Source organism: Styela clava, chromosome 14, assembly GCF_964204865.1.
Source record: "Styela clava chromosome 14, kaStyClav1.hap1.2, whole genome shotgun sequence".
NCBI lineage: Eukaryota > Metazoa > Chordata > Ascidiacea > Stolidobranchia > Styelidae > Styela > Styela clava.
The window spans coordinates 7,399,383-7,422,302 of NC_135263.1; the positions used below are offsets into that span (position 1 = coordinate 7,399,383).

General features: G+C 33.2%; 2 protein-coding genes across 2 annotated transcripts; both read left to right on the forward strand.

Annotated features, from left to right (window-relative positions):
* Positions 1-532: 532 nt before the first annotated feature.
* LOC120341468 (uncharacterized) lies at positions 533-6,968 on the forward strand. The gene is made up of 10 exons (XM_039409975.2): positions 533-681; positions 1,299-1,503; positions 2,231-2,451; positions 3,351-3,481; positions 3,963-4,111; positions 4,488-4,673; positions 4,936-5,181; positions 5,648-5,810; positions 6,006-6,194; positions 6,548-6,968. Exons 1-10 carry the CDS (start codon positions 621-623, stop codon positions 6,641-6,643), a joined length of 1,647 nt encoding a protein of 548 aa, XP_039265909.2. The 5' UTR covers positions 533-620; the 3' UTR covers positions 6,644-6,968.
* Positions 6,969-15,922: 8,954 nt separating this feature from the next.
* LOC120340776 (uncharacterized) lies at positions 15,923-21,862 on the forward strand. The gene is made up of 6 exons (XM_039409135.2): positions 15,923-16,082; positions 16,457-16,506; positions 17,747-17,881; positions 18,571-18,645; positions 20,636-20,746; positions 21,048-21,862. Exons 1-6 carry the CDS (start codon positions 15,977-15,979, stop codon positions 21,084-21,086), a joined length of 516 nt encoding a protein of 171 aa, XP_039265069.2. The 5' UTR covers positions 15,923-15,976; the 3' UTR covers positions 21,087-21,862.
* The last annotated feature ends 1,058 nt before the right edge of the window (positions 21,863-22,920 follow it).

A 22,920-nucleotide genomic window follows, 5' to 3' on the forward strand; every position in this document is an offset into this window, starting at 1 on the left:
TTAATTTATATATTTGTTGAATTTGATAAATTTGGAGAACATCTGCTTTCTATTTTTATCAAAAAACGAAGACATTATTTACACTATTAAAAGTGGACCTATTTTGCTTCTAATGATACCTTTCATTTCATTTACTTTATTGAATCGTGTCACAACCTTCAATTTTCTGGTCTATTACAAAGGGACTGAGCGTGCGTCATAACTGCTACCTATATGTATATAGCTTGGGATTGAATTGTTATGATTTTGGGTACATGAATGAGAATGAGTGAATTGAAAATTTAACCGAGCCTTGTGTAAGTCTTAGTGTCTCGTGATGCGAGTAGAATGTATCAATAAATTTGTTATTTTTATCGTTTAATTAAGGAGAATCCAGCAATGGACATAAATGATAAATATAATCGATTTGGTTTGCAGTTTGAGTACTAAAATGTATACCAATATGGAAAAAAGATAACGAGGGAAAGCGAGAGTTCGAAATAAAAAAAAAATGATGATCTCAATACACTGATTTAATACAATTCAGGTTGTATCTAAATGTCATTTATTTAATAACTTCTTTTATAAGCTACATCTTTTATAAACTATCACAATGCAAGCACTGGCGAGATTGTGAACACATGTTTTCACTGTGGCTTGTATTAGACGGAAATTTCAAGTGCATGATAATTTTCATAATAGGTGAGTGCCTAATTACATTACTGGGTGTTTTGCTATCATTGTGTAAAAAATTGTTAATAAAACCATTTTCATAATTTTGCTCAATTCAGTCCATAGTATTATGCAAAAGACACTTTGGGGTATTCAGATGGCGAAGTTCAGTGAAAAATATATAGCAAATAACAGGACTACATATTATGAGAAAAAATCGAGCCAGTCGAATCGATCTTTACCTATCGATGGTTCATGTGAGAATATTTATATAGAAGAAGTTGTTCCAAAAATCAAATTATTGTGATGCCTATTGCAGTATTTGAGAAAATTTTGGAATTGACAATTTTATATTGATTGACGACGTCTGCATTCTTCATTACTTCAAAAAAAAAAAAGGTTCCACACTCTCTTTACACAGGCACCAAATAATGAGGAAGAGTTACATGTTTTGGAGAGCCATAATAACGGCTTCGCTGTATATATTGAAATTATACAACTTACATCTAGATGTATAATCTAATAGTTTTGTATTGATTCAGCATGATTGTAGGATTTACCTTTAAAATCCTAGGTTCAACTTCTCTACAACCGAGAAAAGAAAAACTATTCGTCATATCAGTTCTTTTTCTTACAAACACTTTCAGTTCAAAGTCGTCGTTTGATGGCATCCAGCCTAGTTTGCATTTCCTCTTCTCCATCTTCATTTTCCGTGACCTGGGACAGAGTTCACGGCGCAGAATATTACGTTATATCATGGTACAGTGTGACAGAATACGAGAAATTTCTTCAAGTTTCAGGCGAAAATTTTCGCGATGTTATTCTTGATGAATATGAAGACAATCTAACAAAGTAGGTTCCTGTCATAACTAAAATTATTGTAATTAAATTATTCTAAAGCAAATAGAGTAGCCATAAACTCTTTCGACCAGTCTAAGATTAGGATCGGAATATTGTATCGTAAAGTACATTTTTTTACCACTTGATTATACTCAAGAAGTCTGATATAAAGTCAATGACATGGTTGAACTAGTTCATTTTTTATTATAAACTATTTATTTATCTGAAACTCTATTTGCAATACGCAATATACAAACCATAATTAAAATAGTCGAGTTCAAGAATGTTGAAGAATGTTGTATGTTTTCCAAGCTATTTAACAACAATACTTATTATTTGTGGAATAAATCTGATTTTTTTAAACACGGGCGGGATAAAGATAATATTTGAATTTGATTAGTGTACGTTATGAGTACAGTATTGGAAATATTACTTAGAAATATAGAGGGTTGATATGCAGCTGAATCCAACCTGTGAATGAAGGAAGTCCACACATACGCAGTATTTCACTTTCAATTGAATGTTTCCTATTTAATATGTTCACTTTTCATTCAAATTGCTACTGACGTCGGATTTTTGTAATTGTATTTGTAATCTGCGCATAGATCTCAACATGTTTGCGCTAGCTTTCAGGAAAAAATTATCGTGACTTATAATATGAATTTAAATTTTCCAATCATAATTGCACTCTCTCATTGTATAAGATGTCAAATGCTTTAATAATTAATTATTCACATAGGTACTACGGACTAGACTACGAGATTGCGTTTGAGGCTGTAGCTCAATCCTTGGATTTGAATTTCTATGGATACGTCACAAAATTGAATGATGACGTTCGACGACTAGATGTTACGTCACAAAGTCAAAATACGACGTACAACATTGCCATCAGATCTGTAACAAAATCGAAGGCGATTGTAATGATTTTGAAATGTAATGTCACCACTGCCGTCGAAGGAGGTAAGCGAGCACTAATGAAAAATTGTATTTCAATATCTGGCTTTTCGCAGTCACCGAAGTTGGCCCTGACTTTGTGCCACCCTAGAAGTGTAAGTAAATTATCACCGGAAATACCAATAACTGGAATGTTGGAATTCAACGTACGACAACATGAAACATGCTAACCCAGTCAGTAACGAATTTATTAATAACCGAATGGTGAATAAGATCAAGGTAGAGAAATTGCATCACCTCAATTTAGACTTTACTTCATAAGCGTGTTTAACCATGTAGTTGATTTCAGCAGCTTAGCGTCTAGCTGACTCACAAATAGAGCAAAATCAACGGATCAGGTAGCAATATTGGCAGTTCAAGTCTGTTAAGGTCCCACATAACGTGGCAAAAATTCATATTATATAGTTTTCATTGTACTCGTTCATACTCGATGACTTCATTGCATCGCCATTTTCGTTACCATTTATTTCTATTCGTTATCCCCCATTCACAAATTAAAAGTCGATTTTTTCCCTCTTCCCTGTCAATGGTCGTTGCGCTTATAGAAATTGATCTAGGATACACTTTCCGTGACTGTAAATTTCAGTTTAAATTAAATAAATACAACTATTATTTTTTTAAAGTTCTCTTATATAAACAACCTGTCAAGAGAATCTCAAGTTTTGATTAATTCATGAACCGCATTGATCGAAGGTCATAACACTAAGCAATGAATGATCGATCATTCTTAATGCATTTTGGTATTAGTGCCTATTTGAGAGTTTTAGGAAATATAATAGTTTAATCTAGTTTAAACTATTCAATTTGTATTCTCTCACGAAATATGATCTAAAACGCATAATACTCACGTATAAACAAAATGTTTTTGCATATCTGGCCAATTTTTAAAACAATTGAATTTTCAGAAAATATTGCAACAACAACGGAATCTTTGGAGACAACTCCCGGAATTGAAGAGTTGGATCCCTTTTTTCTTTACATAATCATTCCTATAACATTACTGATTTTATTTTACATCACTTTGCTGGGAATACTAGTAAGATTATTTGCTTTTTTTAAGATTCAAATAGATTGGCCAGATTCTCAATCCCAATTTCGAATGAATTTATTCCTAAGTAAAGAATATATGACTCTGACAGATCAATGAACAACTAGAATAGCTCACTCTCTTAGATTAGGACATTTTCCTTGAAACATATCTTATTCATAAAAACAGAAATCGAGAGCACTAGAGCACGACTTTCAAAAGTAAACATTTTGCCTTTATTTGAACTGGCCAATGTCATATTGTGATTTTATATGAAAGTACAACTTGATTTACAAATAATGAATTTGCAAACCTATATCCTCATCAATTTTATTCACCGATATTCAAAAACAACAAAACCAATCGAAAGTCTGTCTGACTTCGATGATAAAGTCATTGTTAACAAATAACTTTTCTATCCCATAGAAATGTTAGATAAATAAAAAAAAATCGAAAACACAATACGTATCGTTAATTTATATTAATAAAGATAAATCGAAGGTGGAGATTGAAGATACTCCGCATAAAAACTCCAGTTCGAGCAATAACCAGATCAACAGAATATTCTGCGACTGATTCATCCAATTGTAGTTCTAGTCCATCATTCACGCACATGAGAAGTACCGATGGAAGTACTGGGTACTCTACTATTCGTACGCTGTTTGCTTTGAAAAAATGTTAAAAAATAAAATGTGCTTAGCTTATGTCGCTTGTGTATGTAAAGGCATCGAATTTTAATAGCAGTTTTACCTAAGACACAATATTATCATGACTAATTCTACGAACATACATTATATTCCTAAAATATTAAGATGAGCGATTCACCGTCCTTGAAATATTGGTGTATTCATTAATTGAGAGTAGTATACACTTAAGTGAAATCAATTCTTAGACACTGAATGCAATCCTAGTCGTGAAAGTAAAATAACCCGAACAAAGCCCTAGCCTGGAGGTTTGTTTATCTGGAGCTTGAAATTGATGCAATTTAGTTACGAAAAAATTTCATTTATTACAGGGCAACATTAAAAAAGAGAAAAGGGTTTCGAGAAGGCGTTTTCAAGCACTATGTCGTCACCCCGCCAGAATTATTTGTTCCATCATCTCCGTCTTTCCATCTGCCTACCAGGAATGATGATGTCATGCGGAAATATGAAATGGACGAGGATGATGAAGATGATCCCTTTGATCGTTTGCATCACCGGTAAAAACACCTTGTCTATCTTCTATCGCCAATTCAATCTCCTGTTTGACGAAATTATAATAAAGTCATAATATTAATCATAAGATTGTTATATTAAAAATAAATAATATAACACACAGCTAAGCACGGACTGTTATTTGATTGCCTTAGTATGTGAAATCTTAGACAGTACTAATTTTTGCCAAGCATTTGCATTTGTGAAAGACAAAAAAGTACAGATAACGTAATTTAAATATTAATGTATCGGTATTTTAATTTACAGACATTCGCTAACAACGGTTACCGAGGAGTCCGATAGTTGTGGTGAGGTGGCGGATGACCAAAGACGATACGCAAGATTTTCCGCCAAAACATTTGACTCAAGGCTGACATCTCGCGAATGTAGTTTTGTAACATACGAATCATGGACTCCTGGTTCGAGAGAGCGAATGAGACAGAGAAATTCACAACGATATCAGCTACCTATTACTCCCTGGACGCCCAGCAAACGAGACGCTTGGACTGCTGGGTAATTGAAGTTTTCTATTCTCGCTTTAATATATTTTGGAATATGAAAACGATCTGTCCAACGATAAAAATGTCTACAGTGGACATACGAGCAAGCTGGTGGGCTCTTATCAGAATTTTTATATGTTGCAAATATTGGTGCCCGTTTCGCAAATATTGGTGCCTGTTTTGCAGAATAATAAACCGCCAAAGCGCTATTGCTTTATATAGCAAAGTTACCAGAAGGTATCCATCAAGTTCATTTTATTTTTATAAGTCTAATAAAATATGATCTATTGTTTTGAAAGAGCAAGCAAACGTTTCCTTCAAAATCACTGTAGGATTTCACGTGAACGCTAATATTTCCTAGCATTAAACGAAATAGCATTAAATGAAACTTATATCATATATCCAAATGATATTCTGTGTTATTGAATTATTATTCTCGAAGATTGAATTTCATGTATATTCAACAATTAAATATTTAGATCTAGTGGAATCTCAGATTTTACTGAAGAAAGAAGATCAAGTGTATATTGGCTTTCAGACGATGAAACAGATTATTCACTAAAAGAGACAAGCGATGATTTTAGGTATTCAACTTATAACGAAGGAAGACATATGCACAGAAGTATGAAGCGCCGACAAAAGGTACTTGAACAGCTTTTAACTATGCTGGGATCGCATTTTAGGCGTCATGGATCAAAAAAGAAGTTTTTTCATATATATGTCCAGTAATCTGTATGTACATTTTGTAGGCAACCGAAAATTCAATTAATTGTCTGAAATGACAATATGAATAGCATTTTTCAAATAAGAACTGAAATAGAAAGACCATTTTCGCAGATCGAAAGACGAAAAAGGCGAGTTGTTCCTTCCGTTCTCCACGTCGAACCCCTACTTAATCCACCCGATGACGTCATAAAGAGATCTGAGGATGGGACCAAGATGTTTGCATATAGTATGATGAACAAAAGAACAATAAATGCGGAAAGGATAAGAAAGGCAACCCCAGCTGTCAATCAGAGATTGAAGGTATTTAGTAATAAAATATTATTAAAAAATTAGTTGCTACTTTGACATTTGAAGGCAATAAACACAAGGGTGCTATTTATAATATTTAATTCAGTATAAAAGAAAACAGTACAGGAATACTGTAATCATTTTATCTAACATTATTAATCGATTTAATACTTTATTTTGTATAATTTTAACGAAATTACTGAATTTTTCATACTAGAAGTAGTTGTTGCAGTTATTTTAACCGCTACACAGGATATGCTGGTTTCATATTATTGAATAGATACGAGAAACATATTTTTGCAGCACACAAATAGATATGGCATTTTAAATTTGTCTCAAATGACTCAACAAATTCCTTTTTGCAGATCGCATACCAGTCACCACATGTTCACCCCGAACCGATACCTCAAAGATCAAGACTAAGAGCAACAAAATCTACCCGGAATATTTGCATTGTTTGAAGATTGATTGCGACAAGTTAAAACTGGAAACTGTTTTGAACTGTTATGTCAATATATTTTTTATTTTGGTTCTGTGTAGAATGCATTGTATAAGCGTTGAATAGTATGAAAAGCAAAGTAGTGAAAAGCAAAAAATAGATGATATATAAAAAAATGATCTAAAGGTGGCCAGTAAATAATTAAAAACGAGCACTATATTATGAACAAAACAAATCCAAGTGGGGTGAAAGTCGTTACGGGCGAGTCGTTACACTTGACAATGGATGGATTTATAAAATAACATTACATAATTCAACTACGATTTTTGTTTAAAAAAAAAAGGCTATCCCGGTATAGACAGCATAATATTCCATATTCGAAATAAAATTATATCCAATATAAGTTTCCGTGGTTGACAATTATCAACAACAGTTAGTTATCGGTAGTACGCTCCTGAAGTATGCGTACCAAGATGGCGGACACCCGAACGTAGTATGTGTACCAGGTTAGGGTTAGATCATAATCTTAGGTAAAAATACTACGGGAGTCACTTGGCTAGTCCCCGAACTCATAATATAACTAAAATATGGAAACTTGTAATAAATTACGGCCTAACTCTAACCTGGTACAAATACTACGTTCCGGTGTCCGCCATCTTGGTGCGCATACGTACCAGTTATGAACCAGATTTTTTAGCAAATTTTCAGTTGGTTTCTGCAGTGGCCGCTTGAATGAGAAAAATCCCTCATCGATTCAACACGATTTATAGCGCTGTGGACATGACGTTTAGAGCCCAAATTGACCATAAGCTTTCTTTTGTGTTATTTGGAGTCATATTCGGAGTCCTTATTACATATACCCTCAGATTTAGAAAATGAAGTCGGATTATTCTGATCAAACAAAAACATGTTTGCCAACGCGATGCAACAAATTTTTGTAGTACAAAATTTTTTTCTATAGTTGGGTTATCAGAAGGAAAAAAAACAACATAGTGTGGACTATGTTTGCGAGCCTCGAATTTTGGTTATATTGAAGTCTTATTGAACACAAAATGTTTAGTTTAATATGTTGTTGTTGATTTTGTTTGTATTTTGTTTTTGTTGAGAATAACATAGTTCACCAACTAATGGACCAATTGCTTCGAAATTTCCAGTGGTTCAAGACTGTATTTTTCGCTAGAAAGCTATTACTTTCATTCATTTCAAAAATTGCTTTAGACGTTTTTTTTGTGTTTGATGACGTCATCACAATCAAAAATTGTGGCGGCTCCGCGTTCGTTGCTTTGTGATTGTCAAACGAAGTCGTGAAAACAACGATACCGGTAGACTCCTTTGACAGATTGCATACCGTACTATTTTGTGTCCCTATATTTGAGTATCGTACTCTTGTTTTGAATATTATGCTATTTCTACTGGGCGTTGCATTCGGCAAAAGCTGCAAATATACCCACTACCAATAACTTCAAAAAATATCGTTGCACTATTAGAAATGACAGTACTTAGCAAATCGAAAATGAAATGTAATCGATCTTTTTGCTGACATGTTGCTGTAATAAATATTCAGGTAAAATAACGCATTCTCGGCTATAGCTTTTGTCTCAAATCGCCTGGATTGCACACTTTATGTGGGTTTTGCCTACTTTTCTGATTGTGTAATCAGTCCTCTGTTATGTTAAACTGGGCAATTGGGGGGCGCTGACATCAATACGGGAACTCAAAAGAAGTGTGATAGTTTATGTAATTTACTCCTATGTTTTGGTTCAAACTAGTTTGCTTGTGATTTCGGTGTTGGAAATTTCTGGCTTAACGTAGACCAGATATTATGACTTTTTTCAGAACCGTTTTGTTTCATAATAATACTAGTCTAGCGCATACGGCATACGCTTCCTTCACCATCCACTGCAAGTTTTGTTGTACTGTTTTAAATAACAGCTTCATTTTACTATCGTGTTCTTTAGTGTTTCGAAGCGGCAGTGTAAGTACAACATCCTTCATATTATAATTTTGGTTTTGTTAAGAGCAACACGTGAGAGCTGGGCATCTGATTGAACTGACGCACGCCAAATAGGACCATCTCCATGTTGCGACTTGACAGATTCATTTATATTTTTTGAGTCATTGAATAATAAGGCTACATAAGTAATACATAAATTGGCAAACGGCAAAGACCTAGCCCGTTGTTAAATCATGTTGTGACTGAAATTGTTTGGTGTCGGTGTATCATTTGTGTTGCGTAAGTTCAAAATATCGAATACAGTGACTGAAGCAGCATATTTAAACTGATTTATATCAAAAACTGTATTATACATTGTGGTCTCCAAAAAACTTAGCCATCAAATTCTCGATTACTTCTACAAAAATAAAGTAAATATTCATTTTTGTCTACACTTGAACTAATGTTTGTGTATGTTTGTACCCAAAATTGTCGGAAAATCTAGGACGTTTTGGACAAAAATATGTTGTTCCTAGAATATATATGTTCCAAATGCCCTCATCGGTATTGAAGAAAAAATTTCATTCTTTTTGCAACATTGTCAATCACTCTTCTTTGGGCATTTATTTTATTTTATTTCTGCGATTGCAGCCTTGAGTTCACTACTCGTTTGAGGATTGTCCTGATACGAAGGTCCCTCGAACACCCTACATATCAAAAAGTTTCAATTCGATAATTGGGGTGCCTACTATATGTCATTGCTGTCTTTTCTCTCAGGAAAGCAAGCGTATGATTTTATGTATGGGGCGTCGCCTCGTTATGCTGGAACCACTGCTGGTCACCTCTATCAATCCCTCAAGTGATGTACAGATTTTTCTTGGCACAACTACGTAATGTTCTGTATTCACCGTTTGAATTCTTTCATTTCCATGCCCTGCGCTTCAGTAGAAAACTAAGTGGTTGAAAATTTTGCGAAACTTCTTTGAAAATCATACGCAAACAGAAGTTCAAGCGCAAATAAATAATTTTTTTGAAGATAGTTAAGAACTTTTTGGTTTCCATTTTCTAGATAACCCCGAACTTTCAGAAGCGAACATGCACCACTATCATTGGGTTTATACTTTAAACCCACGTCCAGTCTTTCAGTATTCCATCTTTTTGGAAACACAATCAAATTGAAATATCCTCACCTGAGAGATCGGGTTAAATATTTTTTTCTTGCTCTTGGTAGCTCATTATTGGTAGAGCGTGTATTTAGTGCAGTGACCGCACTTTTACATATAAAGAGAGATTTCCTCGACAGTGTCAGACGAAGAGACTCAAGACTGTGTTTGACTGAAATGAAGCCAGATATTATCAAACTAGTGGCATTTCACTAGGCTCAATCTTCACATTATACTAATAATAAATGAAGAATAAAGTTGCTTTGACTTTTTTTTTGCCAGGGAGGCGTTTACTAGTTAAAAAGTCATCCAAGGGGGCGCTGGCAGAAAAAAGTTTGGGAAACACTGATGTAGACAGACGGATCAGTATTGTTCAGCATTCAACACTGTCTTGTTGCAAATTATGGCTGAATTAATAAAAATGTTGAAAGATTGTTTCATCAATACGCCCAACCATTACTGAGATTTTACGTTTTCCTGGTATCATTCACTTGTGTTACTGATCTCAGCCTCTGCAAGGTCTTCAGCGTTATTTTCATGTTCTGTCATCTAGTTCTAATCCATACCATCTCCACTGTGCATTTCGTCCTCATCGTTACTACTTTTATATTCGCAGTTGCTCATCTAGTACACTTCATTCCAGTTTTCAAATATTTAACCGAACTTGATTTTATGGTTGATGAAAACACAAGAGGCATAAATTATATCAGTCCAAAGTGTGACTTGATGACATCGTACTCTGATTGAATATTATAACAAACAGTCGAGTAACGAAATAAAGTGGTAAAAACTGACTCTGGAATCAGTTCTTTGAAGCCTATTGCCAGACTGTCAGTGGCGGTACGTTCATTACATAAAACGTCCTTGATCGGTTGCCCGAATATCTGAGCCTTTTCAAGCAATTCAAGCAGTTTTCAAGTAGGAAACTAAGTCGACCCTACGTAAATAGCACCCCCTATATGTAGTAGTACCCACTTTTAACTGAAGTCGATTTATTTCTATCGAGTTTGGATGTCAGAGTGTGGACAACATTTTAACACACCAATTCTAAATGGAGAGTCAAAACGATTATTAGAAATTATATGGAGTCGACCGATTGTCGTACACAAATAGAACTTTTAGAATAAATAAGATTTTCATCTTTATGCCAATAAGATGACCCAATCATATGGCGATCCACGTCTTTTCGTCAAGTTACCATTTGAATAGAGCAATAGTTAACCGGGTATTTGTTTCAAATGCATCGGCTTGGTGGTGGAGGAAGCCGTTTTTGACCACTGGGTCCGTAAACTGTCTTACGACGGATAATAGCAGATAATTATCCTCCAAGGGATTCGAACCTCCCAACCCGAGCAGGGAAACGCAGGTGCGATAGCAATCATGTTCTTAACGTTGTTTGAGGTTGTATTTGCAGATATAGTCTTGTTTCGTCAATTCAACCCGTATATTTGTACGGATATTTTTGCCTTACTATCAATTTACAATTAGATCTATAACTGAGAAGTGAGAGTTCAGGTGAGGTTAATAATGTACAAAAGCATTTTTATGTCGTATTGCAAAAAAGGGGCAGGTTTTGACATTTTAGAATACTTTCTGCATGACTTGTATAGTTTTTTTATTGTAAGGCCGTTATGTTGACTCCTAGGAGATCGTAGCGTGACTTAGATGTATTTGAGTTCTGCTTCCACATAATATGTACCACATACATGAAACGCTCATTTGCCGAGAGTCCCTTCCGTAGCGCAAGAACCGTTTGTGCTGATTACTTTAATCGTCAACCCAATTTCATATATTTCCATAGATCTTATCCATTTTCTCAGATTTACTGCAATCATTCGTGTTGCTTGGATCTCTACTTTCTTATTTCATAGCTACTAAGCATGTTTTATACTTGGCATCACGGCGTATTTACGATCGTTGGAATAATATTCCCAGTTGTAGATATATTATAAAAATAAATTTTATCTCCTCGCCTTTACGTATATATAATCTAAAGCACTAGTGATAAATAATTGAAAATATAATCATGTTTACGAAACTTTAAACTTGAAACGTATCACTCCACCGAAATACCGTACATACATTTTTATGATTTTGTTTTAATTATCTAATATGATTCAGAATTTAAGCAATATAAATAATCTTTGCTAAATTTTTTTGTCATTGTTTAAAATAAACTCCAGCAGTTCAGCGAGCGTTTAATAAAAAATATCGATAGATACATAATTAGAAATTGAGACGTTAATTAGCATCAACATCTCGTTGCCGTCGCCAATGTTTGCGTAATAATAATAACTGGACGCATGACGAAAAAAACTAATTATCGATGTCCTCGTGACCCACGACGCTCACAGATGTCTGTGTCTGACAGATACTTGTTAGAGAGGGAGAATTTGCGTATCCAATATATATATGTTCACAGTCTAATTAAACCATCAAGCCACACATTCGAAAACAATCAGCGATTACAACAAAATAGCACGCGTTAGCGATTTTTTCACTCTTCCAAAAATTTCAAAAAAGAGGGTGTAATTTGACCCCGACATTTCCCATTTTCGGGGCATCAATTGAAAAAAAAATAAGGTTACAAATTGTTGCATTGCCATCGCGGTAATTTCCGAGTGAGGAGAATATAACACCAGTAATATTGGGTAACTATAACGACAATGTTGAATTCCAGAAAAAATTGATTTCCTTTCATTAGATATAATTGCTTAGCGCCATGATTCACAATTTGCACAAATGATTAATGCGCCAGAAATTTCATGTTAACAATAGAAATTTCCGTTAAACGTCTTATATAACAAAAAGTCGCAAGCCAGATGACAAACTCAAACGACCGCTGCAAAGTCTGTAATGCGAGTCTAAGAAAATGATGGAGCATTGATAACATTTAGAAGTATCGTGTTCAAATTTGTCGACATTTTACATCAGGCCAATATTAAATAATATAATAATCATAAGATAAAGAAGTGCACAAAAATACAAAAATGGACATTACATACTTTTGTCTGACAGCAAATTTCAGTATCATAATTTTGGCTATTGTTTCAAAACATTTATATGCATGGTACATAGCTGTAATAAATTTAGTTAGTTAAGCAGTTGCTTTGAAATACACCCATATTCGTTTTACCCCTCACCCAAACTCTTTTTCACTGATATGTTAATTATATAATTGATTTATTACATTAATAACAATATTTCTTATTGTTAAAATTTATTATCTGAGATATCTTCAATATTTAGCAACCCTTTTTGTACCCAACTAACTAACGCCAGTTTCAGATATCCATTGGCGTCATTAGGTATCGACCCCATTGTACTGCAGTCATTTCTGATAAATAGCGTGCGGCCAGGGTCATAACAACGCTATATGTCAAAGATCGATCGATCATTTCGACGAAGATATATAAGGCAGAGCCCATTACAACAAAACGTTGTATTTCAGGTGGAAGGAGAGTTTTTCGATATAAGTTGGCGCAATAACTATCTCAGACTGATCAGGCGTCGAGCAGTTCATTAAAGCCTATATATAGGATTTGAATCTCGTTTTATTTTATAATGTCCAACCCATTTATTTACATTGTGTATACTTCTCACAAAACCACAAACACCATGCATCTATTCGTTTACCTTCGTTTCACGAAAAAAGACAAAATGAAATTTTCAAATCAATCAAAGTAATATTGACTGAACTTGTTCGATATATATCATAATTCGTTTTAGAAGTTAAGCGTGATTAAATGAGGCGAATAGTTTTTGTTCGGTCGAATATAATAACTTGATAATATTCAAATAAATACAGTTGGAAAATAGCGTGATAATAAATTTAAACGTCTTGTTGTGGACCGATTTTAGTACGTATTTCAAAAGCCCCATACGTTTTATGGAATAGTGACGGGCACAGAATAATTAATTAAATTTTTCCATTGTATGAAATTCCAACCCTTTGAAAATATCTCAGTATAATAATATTTAATAGGAAATTGAAACTTTTAATATAGTGGGACGCATAATGTATGAACAGCTTCCATACTACTTCTAATTACATCGGCATTGTCACACCTCATACATCATTAGCGAGCGCAGACATTCAATAAGAAATTCAATACTTGGACGTAATCAGAGTGCGAATTACTTATTGTAATCTCTGGGAGTAATTAGCCAAATAATAATTAATATCACTGGAGTGCTGTATAAGTGTGCCTAATATTAAATATTATGTCATTTTCATATGCAAAAATCGATTCAAGTCAATAACACGGCAACTTTTCAATCAAAACCCGAAGAAGAAAAACGCCCTAGAAAAATAATATGAGTATGCTTTACCGTATAGATCTTTAAAATTCCCTGGAGTGACTAGATGTAGATATATAAATACATATAGCCAATTACATTTTCCGAATTGTATTACTGGTATCGCTCGAGATTTACAAACCTATATTGCAAATACAAACTAGAATAGATAGTTAGAACAGTAGGTACTATAGATGTCAGCAACAGTTATACAGCATGTTTATTACGAGAACGAGTAAAGGCAGACGTATTGTAGGTTAGTAGTTGAGATGTTGTAAAAAATGTACCATGTTGTTTGCTTAATATTCATCCATCGGTGCGGACGTTTTAGAAAAAAAAAATCTATGAACTATTCTCGTGAAATGGTTTGTATCAATTTATTCGAATTCCTTTTCCGAAATCAGTTTGCATACACCCTTCGTCACTATTCGCAATAGATTTCCTCAAGAAAATGAGGCGAATTCAACTGTTCAACTGTTTTTCTCTTCTTAAATAACTTCCATAATATTATAGAAATAATTTTAAACATTTCATTCGTACTTATATATTTACTGTGAGACAACTCGGATTTACTTGCTTCGAACGCGTTGAAATTGAGCAAAAGTCATTTTAGTGTGCTTTTGCTCACAATCCTCACAAACATACACTTCAAATACTATTTTTGTTTTGCTATTGACAATGTTTGACCAGGGCAGCTGTTGTTTTCTTATTAGAGTTTCATTATTAAATTTATTTTAAAAAAACAACAACTTGTGAGACAAATACGCGATGAACATGTCGGAGCTTTTAACTTAATAACAATAAAAAGGTATAATAAAAACAAAGTATATTTTTGTTTTCACGGTATAAAAAACAGTCAACATTTACTGGCATTTGCAATGCATTGGTATGATAGTTGGCCAAAGACCTGCATTTTTATCATCCACCCGTTCAAATTCTATCCTAAATTTACGTGTTGTTTTAAAAGAAAAGTTGTAACCCTTCATAAAATGTCTTCAATAAATAATACATGTCAAACAAAAGACAGGATTCCCGCTACTGAAAACCCTGCCAACATGTCAGAACAATTAAAACACCGACAAGTCGGCGGGAATTTTTCTCGCATCAAATTTTAATGATGTTGTTATGAAAACCAATCAACATTTAGAAATTAAGTTTGCTTAGCTAGGGTTTTTGTTTAGAAAAATTGAACATATATTTGGAATACCGATCAATTGTCAATTATAGCCTTTGTGGCTTGTGACGACGAAGAACATTTTCGGCATGCACGTAGCAAAAATTTTGTTAGCTTAGTCGTTTAGTTAAAATAGATCATATAGACAGCTTTTTTATTATTATCAGACATGTATTAGCGAGAAAGTTTTAACTTTCATTCCGAGGTGCCTTATTTATATAAAACGAAAATGCAGCGTTTCTGCGAAACAATTTTTTGTAGCGTGGCGTAGTACACTGCCCAGTACAATGAGACGAAAGACGACACATTAATTGGAGGATATTTAAAAACGATCTTTCGAATGATATAGTTATAATAAATTTCGAATATTAATGCTTTATTTTAAACTTTTCTTCAATAAAATTGTATTTAAAATATTTAAAAGTGAGAAATAGTCTCCGCACTAGTTCAGCACTATCTACATGAGTTTTAATAAGGGAAAATAATCAGATACTTACGTTTTGATCATTTGTAGGTTCATCAATAACGGAATTTTTTCCATCAGCTAATTCATACTAGTTTCGACTTGATTAAATCTTCCTTAATATTTCCCAGGCCTGATAAGCAGCCACTTTAATATAGAAATGTGATGAGTCGACGATATACTGAAATACTGGATATTTATTTATAAATATCTATTATATGACGTCCCTACCGACCTAATAAACGTTTTTAATTTTTTTTTGTAGATAGAATAGAAAGTGTCATATTATTTAATAGTGTTCGACTATAAAAAAATCCGAGAAAATGACTCCATATTTAAAAAGGCGGAACATGGCCAATGCAAAATTTGTCGTTTATCAAGTAGTATTCGTAATTGCATTTGCAGCTATATGTCAAAGTGCTATCATGGGTAAGATTCGAAATATTATAAAATATTTTCAAGTATCTTGTATTTTTCATGATATTTTGTATATTCATAATTAAATATATTTACGATTTATAAGAAGCAGAAATTCATTTATATATTGATACAGATTGATTGTAATCCTGCGTGCGGATTTTTGAATATTTACACAGTATTATGTAAAGTCCAGTATTATTATCTACTTTACCGTGAGCTATATATCTAACTCATATATCACGAACTCATTCTATAATGTATATATTTATATTTTAAACCCGCGATGAATTGCGCCCTTTGACTATTAGCGCGAATTAAAATTCTGTGTGATTTTATGCACACATCATATATACTCAAAATATATTTGTTTTTGCTCGTTTCAGGGGTGGATCCAACATTATACGAAGATTCACTGGAAGAACTAGAGAGAATGGTGAGAAGACATTTAAAATTCAACATATTAATAAAACGTTTCTACTTGCACCTGTATTGTTCGACAATGATTGTAATGAAACATATATAATGAATATAGAAGCCTTTCATTGAAATAAAATGCAAATTACAATCCAACAATATCGTATCGTAGATTATGTTTCACTTCACAATTTAGTAATATACGTTGTCAAAATGTGTTTTTACCAAATGAAGTAATATTGTTTACTTTGATACTACGATAAGAAATTAAATATATTTATTAAAGTAAAATGTCAACATTTCTCGCAATATTAATATCAGTCAAATTAAAGTCAAAACTAAATTAAATTAAAGCTTCTTAGGTAGAATTTGACAAGAGTAGATCAATTTTTCATAATTTGAAATTGTCAATATGCGGATGACACAGGGCATATTAATTCCATTTTAGTCCTATTCAAAATGGGAATTTCAATATTTTTTGTATATATTATGCATACATATGAAAAATAATCTTCCAGCACCCTCCAATGCTTCGGGAATAAAAGTGAACGCTAAATCAAATATGTAAAAATACATCATGATTATTTCATTAAATTCATACCTTTTGGCATATTAAGTTGCTTTGACTTAATTGACTTTTTGTATTTTTGATCATAAATATGATTATATGATGTTTTTGCATAGAAATCTAAATGATCTACGTATGTGCAGATTAAAATCGTAACTAGCTTGAGCTAGAGCTTGAGCTTCTGTCAAAAATATTTCCTTTGTTGTACTTGATTAGTTTTCAACGACGGTATCAGTGTACTCGAGAGGACATTTCTATGACTATTTTAATAGAGATACATAAACCTAGCAAATTAATATTTCAGGCCATAAACAAACACGTCACGAACCGACATAAATTTAAAGCACGACCCAATGAATTATTGAAAAAAGCAAAATAAAACATTCGTAAAACAAGTCACAGCATCCCCAAAGATGACAACTCCAAAACAAATATAACCGCACATTATTTATAAAAATAATATACGACTGAATTAGAGTTTGGAATACATCTTTAATTTATGACACGACACAGCTTTTAACGGGGAGGGGCTCATGTATCTTCATTATTCTAGCGGTCATTAAGTCGAAATTTTTAGCACGTATTTTTCATGAATTACATTTTGGTTTTGGTGTAGATTCAGACCCCACCCTTTGTTTCAGTGTTGAATATACAAAATTTATAATGAAATTTATACCTATCTATATTTCAGTATTTTCCTGAAAGATACGAAGCAATGAAGGAAGACTATACTATCCCAATTCTTGGAGACCTGAATGCTGACGTAATACATGAGAATACAAGAGGGTTCAAGAATCCGTTTGTCATTAAGAGAGATGACGATGAGGTAAGAAGCTCCCTGCTCTCCTATATTCACAAAAAATATACCTGCTTTTAACATTGACATAAATTATTTTGAATGTTTAAAAGATTGAAGATTGTGTAATATGTAAAAATTCCATTTTGGTTCCCCAAAACCATCAACGAATAACGAAAACGCCGATTAAAGGAAGCAATGATTATTATAGGTAAAATAAGACGCAATATTTCAATACTTCGTATTCTGGAATCGGTCTTTTGAATATAAAAAAAAATATTTAGCATGTCATGTATAGTTTTTTTTATTTTTCTAATATCTTTAAATATCATGGAAAAAGTTCTTCGTCATTAAATATTTATAAATAAAGAACATATAATTTTCCTTATATTCACCTGAAAATTATAACGCAAGCCAATTGATTTTATACTAACGAAAACGAAGACTCGTGAAAATTTCTTTTAGAAAATTGTATTGGGGCCGATAAAAGTCCTCAATAATTTTTGATTGTCAAAAAAACTCAAGCGCTGCAAGTATACACAATATGAAATCAGCTTTGCGCTGATTTTATAAAAAAATGTTTTTTGACATAGAGAGCTTTTAGAGCAAATGAGAATAAAAACTTTATGCTAGTAAGAATGTCGGGTATCAATGAATTTTGAAGTACTGAGATAACATTGAGTAATCCCAGAAGTTACTGACATTTATTTTCAATCTAGGAGAAACGTGGAAAAAACGACCAGGCAAAACATTTCTACAAGAGTCCGTTCGTTCTCAAGAGAAATCAATATCAGGTACTAATTGCCGTTTTGGCAGAATTGCTTGAGTAATCTGAAAATAAATCGTTTGAATAACCGGGCGACATTTACATTTGGCTGGTAAAACCTACTAATTTTAGCGTAGATTAGTGACATCTATGTGCGCGATTCTAGAGATCACTATCCCTATGTGCAATGCTATAGTTCGAAATATTTTGTGAGAAATGGGAAAAATATAAAATATTTAATCAAGAGATTGAACCCCGATATACTTATCTACACATCTGATCGTTTTTACTGGAAAAGTTTTTTACTTTCAAATCACTTTTTCTTGCAGTAATTGACTATGAAATTGATATTGCTTGGAATTATTATTTTTCAAGTCTCCTCTTAGACGTGGCTTGTTTCGAAGAGTCGTATAATTGGAGTGTTTGTTGCCATTCCATAATATTTGATCTACAACCAATATGGTTACAAAATGAAATGCTCGAATATTTACAATTTGTGGTATTTTTATTTAAACCATCTATATATTTTGTGATGAAAATTATTTGTATGACTCAATTTTCATTAAACACTTCTGATTGGCTAAATTCTGATATACTGAATTATCAAATTCACTAACTAGCAGAGAGATTAACAAGTGGATTTTTTTTCCATCAAAACAACGCTTTAATAATTAAAATAAACTGATTCTGAGCATTGACCCCAAAGCAGGGGAGGAAATCAATTTTTATCAAGTGAACTAAAAGGTGTCAAGTTGAACTCAAGCGTTAAAATGTGATATGGTCCGTATCTCATTGACTTGACAAATTTTTGATTAAATATTTATAAGTCATATCTGCGTACAAAGCTAATCCTCACCATCGAGAACATAAAGATTTAGATCAGGTCACATTTGTAATTACCCCGGGAACATTCACTCACTTAAACTTAAAAAGCTCCAAAGACAACGAAGGACATGGTTTCACTATTGGAAATAAAATATTGTGGAGGTTTTATTGTACATCAAAACCGGACTTTCATATTTTATAATGTGATTCGAAATCCAAGATACTTTGTAATTTTTATATTGGAAATTCGAAATAAAATTTTTACTGAACATTCAATAGCAATTTGAACTGAATGTATATTGAACAGTTGGATGATCACCGTTATAGTAATAGTGTCACACAAATGGCGGATAGTATCAGACTTCATTTCTAGATATAACCCTGCGAATTCTATCTTGTTGTATTGAAAGTAGGAATGAACCACACGAGATTAAAATCGATAGGCTATGTCCACACAGCTGTCCTCGTCACATAAACATATATTTACAATAGTTCCGACCTAATCACAAAAGGCTTAAATTTCCGGCAACAAATATAGACAGTGAGTCGAAGCGTATGAAAATCGATTCATCTTTTATCTTCCTCGGCGTGCCCTCTTTGAAGTACAATTACGAGTATTAACGTTATTCTAGAGGAAGGTGGCTGAACATTCATACATAAAATTTTTGCTCTGTATAAGGACGAACGTGGAACTCGCGAGCGGCGAACTGTTACAAAATCGGTATTCCAAAATTACATAATATGGGTTCATTTTTCTCCCTACAATCGAATATGAAAGAATCGCATCAATTTTTGATTCATTTTTATTTAATTGATGTGACTTTAATGCGTTAATGTAAATATTATGGTTGTTTTGCGTCGAATAATTACTTACTTTATATATATATATATATATAATTCGATTTTTAGGAAAATATTTTTAGCATTGATGTGACCCGAGTGACGCAGAAGTCCAGTAATACAAGTTCTGAAAAAAACCCGGCAGCCTTAATTTGACACGTTTTTTCGGTCATTGAACGCATATCTTCTAACTGCTGCTCAGTTTTAAATTGGTAAATCTATAAATAAATAATGCGTTTATTGAGTTGATTTCAAAGGCTATTGGGAGTTGCCCCACCGGGAATACACATATTTATGTTTTAAATCACGCATATTCAAATTACATTAAAGATTGAATATTTTTGCATTCTTAGATGCCTCTGATCTTGAAGGAAAGATTCAAGAATCCATTTGCATTCAGAAGCGTCATACCAGATGTTAGAGCAATGTATCAGAATCCTTCTATTTTCAGACGCCTCGCCGAGGTACGTAGACTATTTACCGAAATCCACTACGCAAGTCGTATTTTGAATCAATTATATGTATTCTTTCTATATACTCTTATGAACTCAGAACATTAGCGTTGTAACGTATGACTTTAATGACTTAAAAGCAGTCCGGTTTCGTGCTTCCAACTATGACAAGCAGTAAGAGCAGTAAGTGACCAATTCTTCTAACACAGTATAGTCAACAAAAGCAATTAACTTCAGAAGGCAAACAACTTTGTTGTAATATCAGTATGTCGCGATTGAATAACATTGTAATTCAAGGTTTATGTTACTTTAGGAAATGAACGCCGTTGGACAGGATGACGGAACATACTAGAACATTGCTGATGAATGAATATTCAAAAGTATCCGGGAAGGAGGCACTACTTTTTGCAACTATTAATTGATATTTATTACTAATGAAAACAATCATGTTTATTGGTAGTTTTCTATATATTCCTATACAAGTCTATACTTATACAAACAAAATGCAGTCTTATAAATTTTCAATGGCTGATTTTCAGGCTCGAATCATCTACATATTTTTGCATTTTAGTTCATTTTACATAAAGTCTATAAAATTCAAACAAATTCGATTGATGAAATCAGTAATTCGCAGTTTTTCCTAAAGCCAATCATGTAACTGTTACCGTGGATTTTTTGCATAGCATTTTTTTTTGGCAGCCGACTGATATGTACTTATAGACTATGCTGGTTTGCTTCTAGTTTATACATACGAACTCGAAGCATGCGGCAATGGATAAGCCTCAAATTCACATCTATTGAATATGACATGACAATATTACAATGTGTAGGAAAAGGTTTGAGAAAGCTCAAAATTGATATTGTAATAAATATTTTAGTACTACTATATACATCGCTTATAAATTGAATACCTGATTCAACCCGGCCTAATATGAAATGTAAATCACATAATGGTTTATGATCTATTCCATAAGTTGATATTTGAAAAAAAGGAAAAATATGCCTTGCGTTCATATCGTATTAATTTCAGTATCGTATGTCAGAAATTTTATGTGAATAAAGTTTGTGTATATTTTGTTCGTACCTTTATTTTACTTGTGAGATTTTAAATATATATAATTCATGCAATGTGTCACTGATTCGAATACAAAGCATACTTCACAAGTTGATAATTTCATTCTATTGCCAATTCAAAAGAATAATTGCAAACTATTTTACAAGATTGAGCAATAATTTCTCAATTGAAGTCACTCTATTACTTACACACTCAAAAGTGTACTTTAACATAACGAAAATAAATAAAAAAGCAATAATGAAAACAAACGTTTAACAGCAAATCTTCAACGAGTAACTCAACAAAAATCTTTACGAAATGAAAAATTTCCGAGGATGTTCTAAAGGTCATTATGCCAATGAACTCCACTTTTTAAAAATGTTTCACAAGGAGTAAAATTGAAGTGTCGAATTTTGAGAAATTGTAATGTATAATTTGAAAGAAATAGTACGTTAATGGTGGAGTAGGATAACGTGTCGGGCTCGTTTTTTAGAACTATATTAACTTTCATGCAATTCACTTTGAATATTTTTTAAAAATTGGCATCAAACACTACATAATAAAGTCTCGATATTTACATGTTATAATAGGTTGTTTCAATTGTCTCGCTATCGATGGATCAGTCTGATTATTTAACCCAAATTGGGATGCAATTACCCCCAGTGGTACATTCCGACTTTTCAAGGGGTACAATAGATCGAGAAAAATGATGTTTTTTCCATAACTTCTAATCTGCCTCAAAATATGTTTTGTTAATAATTTGAATACCTGAGCTTAAGAACTCCCTGAAAACCAACATTTTCACCCTAGTAGAAAATTTACCTATCGTCTTTTACAGACCACGAGGCGCATGGTAATATAAGGCGCTCTGTTAATAAATTGGTTAGATTTCGTTTTTATTCCTGAATAAGTCGTATCGGGCCATAAGACGTGAGTAACGGCCAATCAAGTGTCAGCGGTCGGCGCGAAACCAGCCAAGCGAGCGAGCGAGCGGCAATCACGTGAAAGATTTCGAATCGAGGCGCGAGCCAATGGGCGGCGGCGACGCCGCCTTTTTGTATTGCGAAAGGACACGTGGGCTTCGTCAGGGATGAGTGACGGCTCGTCATCAAACCTTGCTCGAGCGCGCCCG